This window comes from Vulpes lagopus, chromosome 7 (assembly GCF_018345385.1).
Source record: "Vulpes lagopus strain Blue_001 chromosome 7, ASM1834538v1, whole genome shotgun sequence".
Classification (NCBI taxonomy): Eukaryota; Metazoa; Chordata; class Mammalia; order Carnivora; family Canidae; genus Vulpes; species Vulpes lagopus.
In genome coordinates, this window is record NC_054830.1 from 108,352,291 (window position 1) to 108,370,976 (window position 18,686).

Sequence of the window (18,686 nt, forward strand, 5' to 3'; positions counted from 1 at the left end):
GGAGTATCTTGTTAACAGTCCTACAATGTTTTGGGATATTTCCTATTGTGTGGCCTCTGATTGGACACAGACATGTAAATCTTAGAATCTACTTCATCAAAGCCATGACTCCTCTAAACAGACTCTCTCAAATTACTTTTCTCCTTAGAGAAATATTTAGTTTCAATTCCTCTTATATAATGAACCACTTCAACCAAAAAAGGGACAACTCTGCTTAAAACTGTCCCTGGGCAGAGGAGAAATGATCTAGTGTGGCAGATGTGGGCCTGTAACCAAGTCAGCCATGCTTCTGTGCCCATGACCCTTTGTCTGCTCCTAGTATCATCCCTGACTCCAGGCTTTGTAGGCAGCTAAGTCCCCAAAGGCCACCGAATTATAATGTGGTCATCTGCCAGTGTGCTTGAGTTTGAGGTCCAGAGGAGACAGAAAAGGGAACACAAGCAAACAGCTGGAGTGGAACTGTTGAGGGACTTGGGAAGACCTGCTTTGCTGAAATCCAGGATGTATGGACACAGATCACAGAAAGGTCTGACAGCCCAGCTCTGCAGTCTGAACTTTATTTTGGGGTTGAGAGGGGGAAGTGACCATGATCTGACCTGTTTTTGAGGAGGTAAGAAGGAAGTGAAAAGTGAGAGGGCAGGATGGATCTGGGAGTCCACCAGCGGCGATCTGCAGAACTGTAGTGATCCATGATGACACCTGAGGAGTCGGGGCTGTAAGAGAGGGGGTACTGGATAATGGTGGGACTAAGAGGCATGGAAGGACCAGGAGGCCAACTTAGAATATGTGATATTTCTGGTCCTGGCAGGGCATTCACTTAGAGCAGTCTCTCTGCACAGTGAAAATTTAGTTTTTAAGCTTTTAAGAAAAATCAGAAATTATTTACCTGTGGGATATCTGCAAGGAATTGAAAACAAAGCTGCAAGGGTGGACCCCCTTACTCAAGATCAGGGAGAAAAATGAAAATGGCTGAAATCTTGGAAAGCAACTGCCTTTAAGGGATGGGGGGAGGGGATGAGGAGCAAACAAAGAAGGCTGAGCAGGGGCAGTGAGAGAGGCAGGAGCCTATGGGAAAGCAAGCCCTCCTTCTGATGCACAGGAGCCAGGAGAGTGCCAAAAGAGGCAAGCAGTGTTAACATTTTGGGAGGGAGTAGTTGGTGAGTGAAATTGTTTCACTCACTGACCACTTAGCAACTGTCTTACTACATTAACCTCCTAAGTATGCAGGCTAAGTTAGCACACAGAATGGGCTGGTTCTGCATCAAATCTTACCCAGGTGTGAGTACTTACAGAGACGACTTAATGTCATTTACAAAACATTCTATTCTGCACATTACTGGCTCTGAATCCAACTTTATGTCTTGAAGAAGCAGAATAACATAGTGGTCAAGAGCAAAGGCTTCATGGGCAGACATTCTATTTTCAAATTCCAGATCTCCTGCCTCCTAGCTGGGCACAGTACAATTCTCTGTACCTAATGAAACATTAACTCCAAAAATGATTAACAGGATGTACTTCATGGGGCTGTTGCAAAGATTTAAAGGAGTTAATATACACATACACAAAACAGTGTCCAGCACATAGTAAATGCTCAAAAATGTTTTCGAATCATTAAGTTTTTTTTTTTAAGATTTATTTATTCATGAGATATACAGAGAGAGAGAGGGGGGGGGCAGAGACACAGGCAGAGGGAGAAGCAGGCTCCATGCAGTGAGCCCAATGTGGGACTCGATCCCGGGTCTCAGAATCACACCCTGGGCTGCAGGTGGCACTAAACCGCAGTGCCAGATTTGGCTGCCCAAATCTTTAAGTTTTAATAACCTAAATCAATTTAGCTGAATAATCAATTGAGACAGATAATAGCAGTATTCAATTCAAAAATATTCCAAGTCATACAGAAGCCACATATTTAAATGTAGCCTCATAATAAAAATGGCGAAATTAGTATTTTATTTAACCCAAATTATCTAAAATACTGTCACTTCAACACAGGACTGATTTTTTAAAAACTGAGATATTTCACTTTTTTATGGAGTCTTTGATATCTGGTATAGTCTAATACAGCACCTCTCGTTCAACCAGCCACATTTCAAGAGCTCAGTACCCACATGTGATTCATAGCCACCATACTGGCAGCACAGGGACAGAGGGATACACACCAAACCAAACCGTTACTCTAGGTCACTTCACAAAGCTGGCTGAGAGGCGAGGTGGGGAACTAGCAACATTTTGTTGACATATTCTCTACATTCTCTAATACGTACCAATGAAGACAAATGTTTTTAAAAGCCAACAAGTCATTAACAAAATTAAGAAGAAATTAACAACCCCAATTTAATGCTCCCTGAAATAACCAACAGAAATGTAGAAAGTTAGGACCATCGGGTTCTGAGTTACCTGTGGGACCTGCAGAAAGCCCTTTCCCGATCCTGAACCTGAATTTCCTGACATTTCATTTAGGTTTTTTTGTTTTTGTTTTTTTTTAATTGGAGTTCCATTTGCCAACATATAGCATAACACCCAGTGCTCATCCCATCAAGTGCCCCCTTCGGTGCCCGTCACCCAGTCACCCCCACCCCCCGCCCACCTCCCTTTCCACTACCCCTTGTTTGTTTCCCAGAGTTAGGAGTCTCTCACGTTCTGTCTCCCTCTCTGATATTTCCCACTCATTTTCTCTCCTTTCCCCTTTATTCCCTTTTACTATTTTTTATATTCCCCAAATGAATGAGACCATATGTTTGTCCTTCTCAGATTGACTTACTTCACTCGACATAATACCCTCCAGTTCCATCCACGTCGGAAAAAATGGTGGGTATTTGTCGTTTCTAATGGCTGAGTAATATCCCATTGTATACATAAACCACATCTTCTTTATCCATTCATCTTTCGAGGGACACCGAGGCTCCTTCCACAGTTTGGCTATTGTGGCCATTGCTGCTAGAAACATCGGGCTGCAGGTGTCCCGACGTTTCATTGCGTCTGAATCTTTGGGGTAAATCCCCAACAGTGCAATTGCTGGGTCGTAGGGCAGGTCTATTTTTAACTCTTTGAGGAACCTCCACAGTTCTCCAGAGTGGCTGCACCAGTTCACATTCCCACCAACAGTGCAGGAGGGTTCCCTTTTCTCCGCATCCTCTCCAACATTTGTTGTTTCTTGCCTGGTTAATTTTCCCCCCTTCTCACTGGTGTGAGGTGGTATCTCATTGTGGTTTTGATTTGTATTTCCCTGATGGCAGGTGATGTGGAATCATCCGGTTCTAAATGAAATGTCATGTCATCATGACATTTCGGTTCGTAGATTGCACAAACGCTGGACGCTGTATTTCTCCTACCGGCCTCCAAGAATCCATGGGAGGATGAGAAGGCTCTCCTCATCTGGAGATCGTCTATCTGTGGAGGGGCAGCTGACGGGTCTTCTCGTGGTCTGAGGACTTCCTGTTTCCTAACCTGCCTTTGCCGTCAGTTTCTGTTTGCCACTGGCTAAGAAGGTCCCCAGCTCTCAAGAACTCACATTTACATTCAGACCCCGGTTCCCGCGGTGCCTGCGGTGGTCACAAATGCCAAGGGAACTGGAGAAGGAGTCTTAACTTCTCACTCTCCCGCAGGAATGATCTGGTCCGAATGCAAGGAAATCTGGGAGGAGGGGCCGCGGGAGTACGTGCTGCACCTGTGGAACCTGCTGGATTTCGGGATGCTGTCCATCTTCGTGGCCTCCTTCACCGCCAGGTTCATGGCCTTCCTGAAGGCCAGCGAGGCCCAGCTGTACGTGGACCAGCACGTGCAGGACGCCACGCTGCACAACGTCTCGCTTCCGCCGGAAGTGGCCTACTTCACCTATGGTGAGCCAGGGGGCGGGGCTCCGTCGCGTCCCGCCCCTCGCCCTGGGCGTGGCCACGGCCCCCACGTGCGGTCCCCCTCGCCCTCGCCCTCCCCCTCCTCCTCCCCCTCCCCCTCCCCCTTCGAAACTGTCCTGTCCGGCCGCGCCACCCGCGGATTAGAACGTGGAATTAGTGCCGACAAGAAATAAATTTTTTTATGTGTTAAGAAGGATAGATTTGTCGTGGTAAAGCTCTTAGAACATTTCTGGGAGGTTGCTGCTTTTTTTTCCTTTTTTTTTTTTTAAAGAAAGATCTCGTTTCTAATGTGGATCCAGAAGCGCTAAGGGGAAATGTAGAGATGGAAGAAATGTTTTGTACTGGATCCCTAAGTTTTGTGCAAAGATAGGCCCTTGAATGCCCAATTCAAAAGTTTTTTCCTTATGGGCAGTTTTTTGGAGATGCCTTAATTCTTTCAAACCACCAATGTGAGGTAGTAGATTGAAATTTTAGGAACAGTGGAAGTAGCATCCATGTATTACAGACGTCCTAGGTCTGTATAGACATATTATACGGCAAACTCCAATCCTTGCAAAAAGCCTACAAAGAGTCTTTTCTGTTTTTGTTTGATTTTTTTTTTTTTTTTTTTTTTTTTTACAGATGATGAAATGGGTGTCCATAGCTGGGCTCACAGTGTTCTCAGAAATACAGCAATGCCTTAGATAGCAAGGGATCCTTGGCCCATGAATTGAAAACCATGCAAAATGGCCCAGGGCTTATTATATTCCCAGGCTTTGGAGTTACACCTGAATTCAAAACCTACTTCTATAGCTTACTCTGAGATTTTGTTTACCTAACTTTTCTGAGCCTTTATTTTCCTATGTGTAACACCAGGATAATACCCATGTCAGGAAGTTCGTTTTACAGGTTAAGTAAGATAGTGCATATGCTGAATTTTGCATTGTCCTCTGAAAATAGTAAATGTTCACTAAATGGTAATACTTGTGATCAACATTGCCTAGTGGGTTATTTTCCTGCTCTAACACTGTACTTTCCTAAAAGAGAAAGATAAGTGGGGAGAAGAAACAGATTTCTTTTACTGTTACCAGTAAATTAGCTGGACACTGAATAGGCATTCATTAATGGCAGCTGCTACATCATGAAGGGTTTGAGTGTCAAAAGTTAGATGAAGTCACATGGCTCCTGTGACCAAAGAATGTTTATGGTCGGGTAACGCAATGAGCTGCAGAGGGCTGGCCATTTAACACAGAGGTTGAGTTGCTACCCATACTGGATATAAATTATATTACACAAATTATGCTACATGTAAACATGGTAAGGAAACACCTCCTGAGAAATGGGGAGTCTCCTAGTATTACCAACCGTTCACTCTTTGCTGGTTGGTTTAGCAAATTCAGATGTGTTAAAGGCCACATGGGCTTGTATATTTTCCCCTCTGTGCCATTCAGCGTTCATCAATGAAAGATGAGAGAATCTCAATAACGAAATTGGATAATTTTCTTAATGCCCTGATTCAGGGTGCAGTATTGTCCACCTGTGCCTTCTGTTCTTATTAAAGATTGTGTTAAGGTCTCACCCAACTGCTAAATATTGTACATTGTTGCCCTTGCTTTGAGGTTCACCCTTTGCCCTTGGAAATCTTTTGGCTCAGGGTGCTCCCTTGTGCTACAGTTGCGGGGCAAGAGAGCCCCCTTGTGGGTGAGCCAGGCGGTGGTGCCTTCCAACCTCTACAGCTCCAAAAAGGCAGATTCCAGTTTTTCAGGCTGTGATTGGACAATTTTTCTGATGGAAAGAGCTCCAAAAAGAAGAAAACCCCTTTCAATCATCACACTGCTCTTTGCTCTTACTCCCATCATAACTCTTACAGGCCAGTCCAAGTAGAACACTTTTTCACTAGAAGTCCTGACCTGATCACCAGGGTCTGACAACAACTCAATCCATCCTACTAGATAATAGAAGTGTCTTATTCTTACAGCTGAGGTTTAATATGGTAAATTATAGGAGAGGGGGGAAAGAAATTCCTTTTTGGTGTCTTTTTGTAGAAGCCAAATCTTATTTCATGCTACCCAAATGTGTTATCTATCCTTGGAGGCTGACAGGTATGTTGGAAAAACATAATTTGTTCTCCTTACTTCTCTTTCCTGGACTTCTAAGTTATGACCTTGATGAGAACATAGAGTCTATAATTTTATTGTATTTCCAAATGCAATTTAGAATACACAACATGAAACTTTGTAGCAAACAGAAGCCTGGCTTCCCTTACGAAAGATTTCTTACTGCTCTTTATTATCGTAATTGTTTAACACAGTCCAGCCTTGAAAATAAAGGCTAAAATTCCTCCTCTTCCATGTCCCCTGGGGTGCCAAGAATTGCTATGTAATCTCCTTGCTATCTGCATTTACCTGCCTATGAAAAGGACCCCATACCCCTAATCCAATCTTTAAAATGGCAATAATAATATCTACTCTACAGGGCTGTCACTAAAATTACAGCTAATGTATGCGTAAGGGCTAATTTCAGTTTCTGATGTTTCTCAATTTAAGTTTCACTTAGCATTTCTCAACGGGGAGACTCTTGGCTTTTTCAGCAGAGCAATTTTCATGGTACGGGTCTGTCTGGAGTATTGCAGGGCATTAGCATTTCAGTAATATTCCTGCCCTGGCATCGTGACAACTGCAGACACCCACATACAGTTATGGGTTGCCTAGAATGAAGATGTTGCCCTTATCAGAGAACTACAGTGTGTCCTGACACATAGCAGGGAGCCTTATGAGCAATGAATGCCATCCCTTGTGCCATAGGAACACTTCACAGGTTTGTTTTGCTGCAGGAATACACTCAGGGCAGTTCAGACCCTCACCAGAGACCACAAGCAGAAACTCTACAGCTCAGAACAGATCCCAGGACTCTCGCCACCTGGAACAGGGCTGTCATGGCAAACCTGGATGACCAGTCACCACTTTGGAGACCTTAGATCAAACACAGAGCTTCCAAACATATACTGTCTGAGAAACAAAACTCAAGAGCAATTTTTCAGGCAAGATCCTTTAGATTCCCAGCCCTCAAGTGGGCTAGTTTGTTCTGATTTGTGGCCAGCCCAAACTTGTGGTATTTCTTTCAGTCATTTAACAAACATTTAGCAATACCTGCTGTATGCCAGACCCTATGCACTTTGCATATCTGGTTGCATTGCATCCTCACTAAAGCTCTGTGAAGTTGATGATAGTATCCCCAATTTAGAATTGGAGAAAATTGGGTTCCAAAAGGTTAATTGATTCGCTCACAATCATACAGCCTCCGAGTAGAAAGGCCACTGTCAACCTCAGGTCTGTCTGTCTCCAAGGCCCACACTCTTCCCCACCACCTCCCTGTGATGCTTTCCCAGTGAATGGGATAGCCCCTGCTTGTGGAGTTCAAACACTGATAAGAAGGACAGAATAGGGGACAGCTGGGTGGCTCAGTGGTTGAGCATCTGCCTTTGGCTCAGGGCATGATCTTGGGGGTCCTAGGATCAAGTCCTACATTGGGTTCCCTGAAGGAAGCCTGCTTTTCCCTCTGCATATGTCTCTGCCTCTCTCTCTCTTTCATGAATAAATAAATAAATATATTTTTTTAAGGACAGAATAGTAAGCAGCATAGTCAGTTCCATGATAGAGAGTGTACAGGATACTACAGTAGCAAAAAGAGGAGTGGGGAGCCTGTCCCAGTTTGTAGGAGTCAAGGCTTCCTGAGAGAGATGACACCTGACCAGAGTTTGTTTTTTTGTTTGTTTGTTTGTTTGTTTGTTTGTTTGTTTTTTTTCCTGACCAGAGTTTGAAGGGATGAGTGTGAATGAAGCACCCTTGAAGGGAGGGTAGGGTGTTCCCAGCAGATGGGCCCTTCTGTGTATTGGGAGGAACTTTAAGGGCAGGAATGGCAATGATGAGGTCTGACACCTCTAAAGATGAATAACTGGTTTCTCCACCAGAGACCAGTCAGCACAGCAGACCCTGTCCACTCCTCACCTCAGTAAGTAACCTAGATTGTTTTCTTACAGCCAGGGACAAGTGGTGGCCTTCAGACCCTCAGATCATATCAGAAGGACTGTATGCGATTGCTGTTGTGTTGAGCTTCTCTCGAATTGCGTACATCCTGCCGGCCAACGAAAGTTTTGGGCCTCTGCAGATCTCACTGGGGAGAACCGTGAAAGATATCTTCAAGTTCATGGTCATTTTTATCATGGTATTTGTGGCCTTCATGATTGGGATGTTCAATCTCTACTCCTACTACCGAGGTGCAAAGTACAACCCAGCATTTACAACGTGAGTACCCCAGGGCTCTCCTCGGAGGGTCTCTCTAGGCGCCCCCCGGAATCCTTAGGAGTCTCTAGCAGGCAGCTCCTTGCAGAGACTCATGTTTCCTTGGTATCCACAAGTTGCAGACAACTTTCTTTACGGGTGGCTCAGAGTTCATGTTCTGGAGTTGAAAGAACCCAATGTTTAAGCTGTATTAAATCTTCATTTTTGCCATTTACATGCTGTGCAGCCATGAGCATGTTCCTTAACTTCTCTGAGCTTTAGTCTCCTTACCTTTAGAATGAGGATAAAAATCATACCTGCTCGATAGGGATAGTATGAAGATTCAGTGAGATGATGCAGCAGCCCCACGGCATATTCTCGATACGTGAAAGGAGTACTATTACTATTATCATTGCATGCACTGTGCTGCCTAGAAACCAGAGCCCTGGGCAGATCTTGCATGCCCGTGCTTCACTGGAGAAAGGCAGTTGTGATCCAAATGCAAGAGGACTGAAGGAAAAAGGAAAGTGAAGTCGGGGGGCGGGGGGTATTTCTGACCTGGCCACCATCTAGCAGAACGAACAACCCAGTCGCGACACTCTCTCTCAGGAGATTATACGGAGATGCCGCATCTCCCCATAGCCCATCAGAATGAGACACAGTTTACCAGCTGGAGCCTTCCCACCAGACGTCTCCCATTAATCAAATTCACCGCAGAGGATGTGGACTGGCCTACACCTCGGGGACACCAGGGGAAGCCACAGCCACCCAGCGCGAGAGGCCGGTGTGCGAGCAGGTGCAGGCCAGCAGCTGCGCACACCTGCCGGCCGAGCCGGTACCGGTACGTGCAGGAACACGGAGCCGGTCCGCAGCATCGCGTGCCTCGGCGGCAACAGGGAAAAGCCAGGCAGGGAGGCTGGAGACGCGTGCATGGGGCTCTGGCAGGCCACTGCCATCAATGGCCAGAAGTAGCTGCTGCTCGCAGAGCACGCCGCTGCCACGGCCTCCACATGGGGTTGGGGATGGAGCTCACGGAACCTGTGTCCTCGCACCCAGGGCTCACCCCTGCAGAGGGTGCTGGCCGTCTCCTGGAGGCCTGGGAGAAGGACCGGTGACCCGAGTTCCCCCTGGCTCCTGACCTTAAGCCAAGTCACTTGACATATCCATGCCTCTTTGTCCTCACCTGTAAAATGGAAATGACTTCCTGCCTTGTTCATAAACACCCTTAGGAATAAATGGGTGGTTATAGTTCCAGTTGAGGTCCTTCCCCCAGTGCACCCAGGCTCAGAACATCTTCCTGCCTTCCTTAAGCTCCCACCAGAATCTTGAGGAAGGACAGGCAGGTGTCCAGGCACAAGCACAGCAGCTGGGACCCACAGGGCTAGCACTCCTGACATGGGGGCCCAAGGAACCCTGAGTGGCCTGGAATCTGTTACCCTGCCGGTGAAAATGGCTGAGCCCGGCCACACAGTTTTCCTGAGCGACTCCCAGCTTACAGCATGACCTTACTCTACCCTTCTTCTGGAGAAATCACCCATCAGGGGAAGGTGCTTACCTCTGAGAACCCAAACCAAGGGCAATGAGTGCCATATGCCCTCAGCTCAGAACCATGTGCTATGCTGCCCTGCCCACAGGAGCTATCTAGAAGAGTGGGACCCTGGTGCTGCCACACCACAGACACTGTTACTCTGTGGGGCAGAGAAGTGATTTGTTTTTACAGAGAGCAGGTGCCTGGCCCAGAGCAGAGAAGTGCACCTGAGAAGGGCCTGGCTCTGCCCTCAGCCCACAGCAGCCCATGGCTCAGACAGTCTAAGTTCAGGTCTGAGCTCTCCTCTCACTGGCTGTGTGGCCTTGGATAAGCACTCAAATCCCCTGGGCCTCAATGCCCCCAGCTCTGAGGTAAGAATATTAAGATGGCCAACCTCAGGATTGTTCCAAGGATCCCATAAGAAAAAACAGTACTGAGCACAGTGCTTGGCATACAATAAAGCTTCAGGGAGTAGCAGTGATGATCATGGAGATGGTGAATGAGGAATAGGGGAGAGAGGATAAGGTGCAAGCACAGACACCTACGTACCGATCTGGCTCTAAGGGACCCTTTCTGAGCAGTGGCCTCACTTACGAACTTTGTCCAGATCAGGCCAAGTATTTCACCGAATCAGTCAGACTACTTTCTATTACTACAATACTCAGTGATTAGCTGTGGCAGGAATGAGGTAAGCATGAATCGCCCAGAAGCAAATTTGCTCTGGATCTGCTAGATGAAGCCATTCAGCATAGGATGCATTGTTGCTGAAAGACAATCAAGCTGTCAGTCAACAAAGGCCTTGATGTCCCTCCTGTATTTCCACAATGCCTTGTGCACACTGTACAGCTCACTAAATTCCTCATGAACATGAATGACAGGATGAACAGGGGAGACAAAGCTGGACTCCGGGAAGCAGGGTAAACATTGGACTGGAAATCTGACCATGTGAACCTGTGCTCCATTTCCTCCATCCTGGGTGTTCTGTGCAATCCCTCATCCTACTCCTCACTGGGGACCCGGTGCACAGGTGCTCAGAAGGTCAGTGCCAGGACACAGAAGAAAATGAAAGAGGGAATCTCTGGGATCAGGAAAGCCATTGGAAAAGACAAAAGCAGAAGAAAGGAGCAAAGCAGTTGGCTTGTCCCAAGTCCTGGGAACCCAATAAAAACCTTCTAGGCACCAGGGACCCAACCAAAGAGGACTCAGGCCCCCAGGATGGGGAAAGGAAGAAAAGCTGTGGCGGCAGTGAGCATGATGGAGAAAGTACAGGATATTTATGGTTTTGGCAGTTCCTAAAATGGGACATGCAGCTGCATGATGGTGTGATTGAACAGGGAAACAGTCGATAGAGCAGTGAAGTGCAGAGGAAAGAATGGATTTTTATAAATGTCATCTTTTACCTTCTGACTGCTCCCCAGAGCATGTCCCCGTAAGAGATCTTTGATCAGCAAAAAGCCACGGTAGGATGAATGAGATGTGTGCTTTAGGGGACTCAGGACTATTCTGTATGCCAGTGACGCAGGTGATAAAGTCAGATGACCCCTCTCAGGTGAATGTTTGCTTCAGAACAGCCCATCCCCAGGCCACCCTGCCTAGCTCTAGCTCAGCATCTTCCCTCCAGCCCTCCCATGGGGGGGGGGGGGCTTCTCTCCTGTGGAATTTTGAGCTTATAGGGTAAGATGGGTCCCTTATCTGCTTCTACAGAGTCAGGAGGCTCAGTCCTACAGAAGGGAAATTTGGGCTGGTGCACCCGCAGGTTATCTTCCCCCCAGCCCCATACCTGCCATGTTCAAGGACAACTGGGTTCAGGAGTCCCCTTTGAAAGTCAACTTCGAGGAACCAAGAGGCTGTGGCTCCCAGGAGAGCCCTGTTCGCTGTAGGGGAGCAGTCCAGTTCAGGTCATAAAAGCCATTCCACCTGAATCCCACCTAATTACAGTGCTGTCCCAAATGATGGGGGGCGGGGACATTCTGGGACAAAAGAGGCAAAAAGTCTCTCTACCACTGCAGACCCTCAGCCCTCAGCCAATCCCTATTCTAACCCCCCATCTGTCCCAGTTCTTCCCTCCCCACCCCAAATTCCCTTTCCCTCCATCCAGCAGACTTCCGTGAAGGGGTTAGAAGGAAATAGACTGAACTAATTCTACCCCAGTATAAATAACCACAGAATATGAAGAGTCTTTTTTATTATTATTATTCATTAAAAGGGGGGGCAGAGACACAGGCAGAGGAAGAAGCAGGCTCCATGCAGGGAGCCTGACGTGGGACTCCATCCTGGGTCTCCAGGATCATGCCCTGGGCTGAGGGCGGCACTAAACCGCTGAGCCACCTGGGATGCCCCAGAGTATGAAGAGTCTTAACCGAGATCAGTGGTTCCCAAACCACACCAGAATCACCTGGGGAAATAGCTACTCTGGGCACTTCCTAGGCCCCACCCCCGAGAGAGTCTAATTGCAAGTTATGGTAGGGCCCAGACATCTGCATTAACAAGTCACTGGGGGGACTCTGTGAAGGTGGTCTTAGGACTACATGCCGACACACGCTAATACTACCCAAACCTCATCATTATTCACATGGAGAGACGGAGGCCACTTTCTGCCACGTGCATTTCAAAAACAAAGGGCTTGTTAACCCGAGTGTCTTATTGGTAGACTCTCAGGCTCCGCAGAATAGGAAGGCAGACCAGCAAGGAGTGAGCTCTGGGATTAGATTCTATGAACAGTTCTCAACTTGTCAGCAGGCTCCATCCACTTCAGAACTAAGGGTGCTCTCAGAGGTCTGGGTTATTTTTCTCATACGCTTCTGTGTCAGGGGGGCTAGCTAAAGGGGGAAAGGGATGTGAGTGTATGGGTCATTGGCTGGTGAGCTGGGCCTGTCTGGGCATGACAGACAGTGCACCTGCCAGCAGCTCATTATCTCCAAGTTGCTTCTATTAGAAACTGTGAATGACCAAACAGGAGGAAGAGACATCACTCAGATAAGTTTTATGCTCTCAGAGTTCAAAATCCAAGTATCCCAAGATGAGGGTCAGGAAGCAGAGAGAAAACTAAGCAACCTGCCCAAGAGTGTTCTTTCTTGAAGAACTCTTTAAGAAAAGTTTTTGATTCTGTTAGGAATTTTGTTCTTATTAGGAACATATCTTTGACTTTACCATGGAAGTCAGTAGACAAAGAGGATTTGCCTTTTGAGGGGGTTGTTTTGAGATTTTCAGCTTAGAAACTGTATGAAACTGTGGGGTTCCAGAACTCTAGTTACAGTGTTAGAAAAAGAGAGACAGGGGCACATGGGTGGCTCAGTCCGTTGAATATCTGACTCTTGATCTCAGCTCAGGTCTTGATCTTGTGAGGTCAGGCTGCACTGTTGGGCTCTGTGCTGGGCATGGAGCTTACGAGAGAGAGAGAGAGAGAGAGAGAGAGAAAGAGAGAGAGAGAGAACTTGGCTCATGGATGAAATACAGCCAGGCAAGAATGCATCCAAAAGGGGTAGCCTTCTCTATACTCTGATTGTGACCATGGCAGGACAGGCACACAGAGAAAAGTGGGAAGGACTGGGGGCAAGGAGATGACCCAGAGCAGGGAAGTGATGCATGACACCACATGGGTCTCATGACCCACGTTGGGCTCCTGGTCTCCCCTTAAGGTAAACGTGGCCTCCTCTACTTAATTCTGATTGGGTATTAAATGTGGGACCTGTCCCATCAAAAATGAGCCAGCCAGTCGTTTCTACCAGGCTGTCCTGGAGTCAGCTTCATAGCACAGCTGGGTTGAGACTTTTCTAATCAAAAATAATACTTCTCCTAAGGTTATTCTGTCTCCCCAGGAATCATTTTAATGGAAGAAGTTTCAGCAGTGCTAAGCAAAATTAGAAGCTTCCGTTTTCCATGACAGTTATGGAAAATTTGCACGTTCTATAAAGGGAGAGATTCATATGGCCACCAGAGGCAGGAGGCGCTGATTCAGCTCACTCTGCTCTCCAGGGCCACAGAAAAGCCAGCTCCTCCTTCCTATGAATCTGGAGGCGCCCTGGGGCAAGGAGAGAGGCTTCTGGAGACCCTGCCCACACATGCCCCCCTCGCTACATCACCCTATTGTTGAACAACTCATAATAAACACATAATCTGCTCTCTCACTTAATCCTCCAAACAGTGGGATGACACAGACACTACCAGAAAACTAAGGTTCAGAGAGACTCTAGACTTGCCCAAGATCCCAGAGCCAAGAAGAGGATTTGAACCTGGATCTGCATGACTCCTTCCCTCCTCTTTTTGACCTGAGATTCCCAAGAGCAAGATCTCCACTCCTACAGCAGAGCCTCTGCTCTAAAGTGGAGGGGGAATCTCTTTAACAGTTGAGTCACTTTCTTGTGGCACTAAATTCTTTTTTTTTTTTTTCCCTGTGGCACTAAATTCTAAAGAAGAACATACTGAATTCAAATGTGGTTACCAAAAAAAAAAACAAAAAAAAACAAAAAAAACAAAAAAACAAATGTGGTTATCACTGAGAACCTGATGGCTCTGCATACCTCATCTCTAAATACACAGCCTATATTTGCCCCCTGGATAAAGTAGGTTTTCATTCCAAAGTACACTCATTTGTTCGACAACCGTTATGGAGCAACTACTCCAAACCAAGTTCTGTGTTTGTCCTGCGGTCACAGAGATTAATAAAACAATCCTCCTCTCTCTGTGGAATGCATAGACAAGGGGGCATTTAGAAGAAATGGCATCAATTATTGTACCACCTGATCATCATCAAAGGGTACTTGGGCAGCACAGCCAGGAGGAAGTGCTGAACTCTGCCTGCCAGGGTCAGGGATGGCTTCCTGGAAGGCCATGGAGGGTCTTAGAGGATGACTAGGGGGTCGTTCTAGCCTGTGCAAGGTGTAAAGGAGCAAAGGAGTTTTGAAGAACTGCCAGTCAACAAGAGTTTGGGAAAACAAGAGAAGATCACATAAGATAACCCAGGAGGATCCAGATTCTGGAAATATGAGTCCTAATAGGGTGTCTCTGCTAGGACCTTTTTAACAGAAAGAAGATGTGATTAGATCTGCCTTCGGGAACTGTGCTGGGGCAACTGTGTGAAGGATGGGTTGGAAAGGGTGGGAGGAGAGTAAGCCCAAGCTCAGGATTTTATCATGAGTAAAAACGGTCACAGCTCCTCCCCTCGTGGAACTTCCAGACTGGTTGGGAAGACAGATGTTAATCAAAAAACCGCAGGAATGAGGGCATGTTTACAAATTGAGATGTTCTGAAAGAAGGGAACTTGAAAGAAAGGCGGCTCCCAAGAGAGCTGAACGAGGTCTGTTAGGTGGCTGGGACAAGGAGCTACACGCAGGACAGGACTCTGACCTGAGGAGCAGCAGAGGGGATAGAGAAGGGAAACTGGGGAGGCTGGAGTGGAAATGTGATGACTGAATGACTGAATGTGGGGGTTGGGAGGGAAGGATGTTTTGGGGTTATGACATTGGGAAGGCCCTAGAAGGATCTGGGGAAGACAATCTGGAGGAGCATATGATGGGAAGAAAGGCAAAGTCCCTGGATGATTCAGGGGGACATGGGGGCTTCGACCTTCCTCAGGATCCATACCCAGCAGAGTTGAAGGCAAACACTCAGAAACAGGTGAATGCTCAGTGTTGTGGGTGAAGTCCATGCTCTAAGGGATGGAGGAACCAGGGGACCTTGAGAAGGAAGGCCCCATGCTCAGCGCTAGGGGCCAACCACTCGCTTGATAAAGGAGCAAAATAGGCTCTTCAGCTAAAAAAGCCATGTGCCTTGCAAATAGAAGACTCTGAAATTTCCCTGGCCCACAGAAGAGAAAAAAGGGAGACAGATGAGCCATACAAGCCCCAAGATATCTGTAAGTGAGCCAGAGGGGCCTCCTGACAGCCAAGGGCCATGCCACCAAGAAGGATCTGGCTGCAGAGGAGGTCTTGCTACCAAGGGCTGGGTAAGAGAAACCAAGGAAAGGGTCCCAGTGTGGCATCGCAGGACCATGGCCAACTACTGTGTTCTTGGGGCAAAGCACAAAGCTGAATATGTCTGCAGGTGGGAACTGGGCATGGAATCAGCCTACTGGGATTTAGAGGGACAGATTCTCCCAGGATTCTGGGCAGTGTTGAAATCTGGGCATCTCTGATAGAGAAATGTCATGGCATACTTTACTGTATTTTGAAAGTTATAATCTTGCCTTTCATCTTTTCAATTCAAGCTAGGCATAAGGATTTGGGGGGAATAAGAGAGCTTATTACAGCCACCATCACATGGAGACAGTAGTAGGAAGGTCCTCAGACTTGAGGGAGCAAGCAGCAGTGGCTATTGAAGGGGGTCCAAGTCAGGCTCAAAGAGGTCAAGCATCTGAAAAGGATCATTATGTGTCAAAAAAAAAATAGTTTGAGTCTAATAGAAGTTCTCATCTTTGTATAATTCTCCAGGAGTGATAAAAATATAGATCTTTTCTGGGACCAGTTCAGAAGAATCATTATGCCTGTTACAGCAGGCATTCTACTATCATATAATATTTATTTATGCCTTCTCCTCATGTTTATTCATGACATGAAAATTTAAAAGCCTGGTACCTTTAAGCTTCTGGAACAGGCTGAGAGCCCACAGATTCATGAGGGAAAGGCATAATGGTACACAGAAAATGTTCTCTCTTCGATGATGTCTTCACACACATTTTCAGGCCCTGCCCCACATCCTCCATCTTATTCTTGTTCATGGGAAGACAGCCCTCCCTTTTTATCACTAACATTCAATTCTAGGATGAAAACAGGGTCAAACTGTCCTTCCTCCAAGTGTCAGTGACAGGAAACCGGGCTGTCCAGGGTTAGCTCTGGAGATACTATCAGAATGTAGTTCTTGGGTAGGTCTGAAGCCAACCAGCTAAGGTCAAGTCATCTCATGCCTCAGTTTCCCAGTATTCAGTCATCCATTGACCAAAAATGTTTACTGAATTCCTACTATGAGCCGGGCATCGTCTGGCACCGATGACAGAGCAGTGTGAAAGTCAGCAGGCCCTCCCCTCATGGAGGTCACACTCCTCCGTGAACATGAAAAGAGAGACAAAAGGCAAAAAATAAATTACAAAACTAAACAAAGAGACCAAGAAAGTCATTAGAGATTAAGTGCTGAGAGCTAGGAAAGAAATAAAAACACTGAGAGAAAGAGTAAGTCAGGAGGCCTCCTTCAGTCAGGGTGTCAGACAGGTCCACCCTGAGCTGGTGACAATCAAGTTTACAGCTGGTGCATGAGGAGGAGAAGGGGCGGCCACTCCCAGACAAGGGAGGAAGGCCTTCCAGGGTGAGGGAATAGGGCACAGCAGAGATGTTGGCAGCCACACAGGCTCTGTGAGCTTAGGGAGGAGTCCAACAGGGAGGGGCTTTGAGGCCTCCCAGGTGACAGGATGGATTGTCAGCCCTGGGAAAGCCACTAACAGAGAGGGTGAGGATCTGATTGCTATCTTCATAGGGTTATGCTGAGAGGTGACTGTAGGCTACAAGAGACTTTCAGCCTGACACTGGAGCCCACTGCAATTAAGAAAGAAAGAAAAAAATGAATACCAAAAATAATAATACATATTATGTGCCAGGCAGTATTTTGCGTACTTCCCAAGCATTCGATTAATTCCCTTAATCCCCACAGCAAGCCTGCAGAGGAGAAATTGTAGTTTCCCCGTTGTACAGCTAGAAAGACAGAGGCCCAGAGAGGCTGGAATGTGTCCAGAAGCCCACATGCAAAGCCAGGTTTGCCTGACTTGGAAACTGCTTTCCGAGGGTCTCACTCGGCCGATGGGGCCGAGAGCTCCCCACTGGGAGTGGGATCGGGACTCACTCATTCATTCAACAGACAATTTATGGGGCACTTTCAGGGTGCCATGTTCTGTGCCAGGGTCTGGCGTTTCGAGGATGAAGAAGACACAGCTGTGCCCCTGGAGGAGCCAGCAGGCTTCCCCGTGTCCCAGGAGGAATAAATCTGGGCCATGCAGGCCTTGTACACCCCCTCCCTCAGCACTGATTCTGGGCCGGCCTCCTCTACTTCTGGACGCTCTAGATCAAGCACCTCATGTAGGACCCGGGGTAAACTGAGAGGTCATTCAGGGGACACAAGCTGGGGGGCATGTCCTTCAAGCACGGCCCAGCTGCTCCGGGTCTCCAGGTCCAGGTGTTAGAACCCCCCAGGGCTCTGGCGGGTCCCTGTGTATCTCGAGTACCATCTTCCATCATCCCAGCCCGGAGGGCAGGTAAGCATTTCTACCTCAGCAGGTCTGTAGCATGGCACCCACTTTTGTCCTCCGAACGTGAGAAACAGTCTTTCGGGAGCTAGCCTCCTGCTTAATTTTAGCTTGCTATGTGCTATGTGCAGCCTGGGGTAGGCATCTGAACTGCATGGTTTTGGGGGGAAGCAGGAAGGCAGCGTTCCAGCACCAGGGGGAGGGCATTGTGGCATTCCAAAGCAGCAGCAATTCTCCTAACAATTGCCCCAAACCCTCCCCTTGTTGATCAGTTTGTTCCCTGAGACCCATACACTACCGCCTCTTCAGGCAACGTGTTATTAAAGCCCCATTATCCAGGCGAGACGGGCCTAGGAGAGAGCTAATGAGATGCCCCTGCCTTCCTTCCGCCTGACAGATCAGCCCCAACCTTCCCCCACATACACCCCCGCGCAGCAGGAGCAGCCTGAATCATGGCCTATTCAGCATCACTCAGGGGAGCCTTTCCTCTTTTCCCCGCATTAGCAGCACTTCTTAGGCTGTGGGGGCCTATTTTGACTATACTTTGCAGTCCCTTGCACTACAAGCTGAGAGTCACAGGTCACAAGGCAGCCTGGGCCGGAGAAGCCAGAAGAAGGATTTGCATGAAATCAAGGGTTAATGATGATCTTTGCAGGGAGAAAGGAATATAGGCTTGTTCAGCAAGGTCTCTGTTTGGCCCTGTGTGGCAGCCTGGGGTGGGCAGGGTGCCGATGGGGCCGAGTGTGGCCCTGGGGAAGGCCAGGCCAGCAGAGCACGCATGCCTACTACAGCCCTGCAGCGTTCTGTCCCTGCTGGGG

At 47.5% G+C, this 18,686-nt stretch overlaps 1 protein-coding gene across 1 annotated transcript in view; it reads left to right on the forward strand.

The window, feature by feature from the left end:
- TRPC7 (transient receptor potential cation channel subfamily C member 7) overlaps window positions 1–18,686 on the forward strand; it is a 243,724-nt gene that overhangs the window by 203,598 nt on the left and 21,440 nt on the right. Inside the window, exons 6-7 of the mRNA XM_041762480.1 lie at window positions 3,606–3,839; window positions 7,873–8,137. Of these exons, the coding sequence (XP_041618414.1) occupies window positions 3,606–3,839; window positions 7,873–8,137 (499 nt within the window). The remainder of the gene's footprint in view (window positions 1–3,605; window positions 3,840–7,872; window positions 8,138–18,686) is intronic.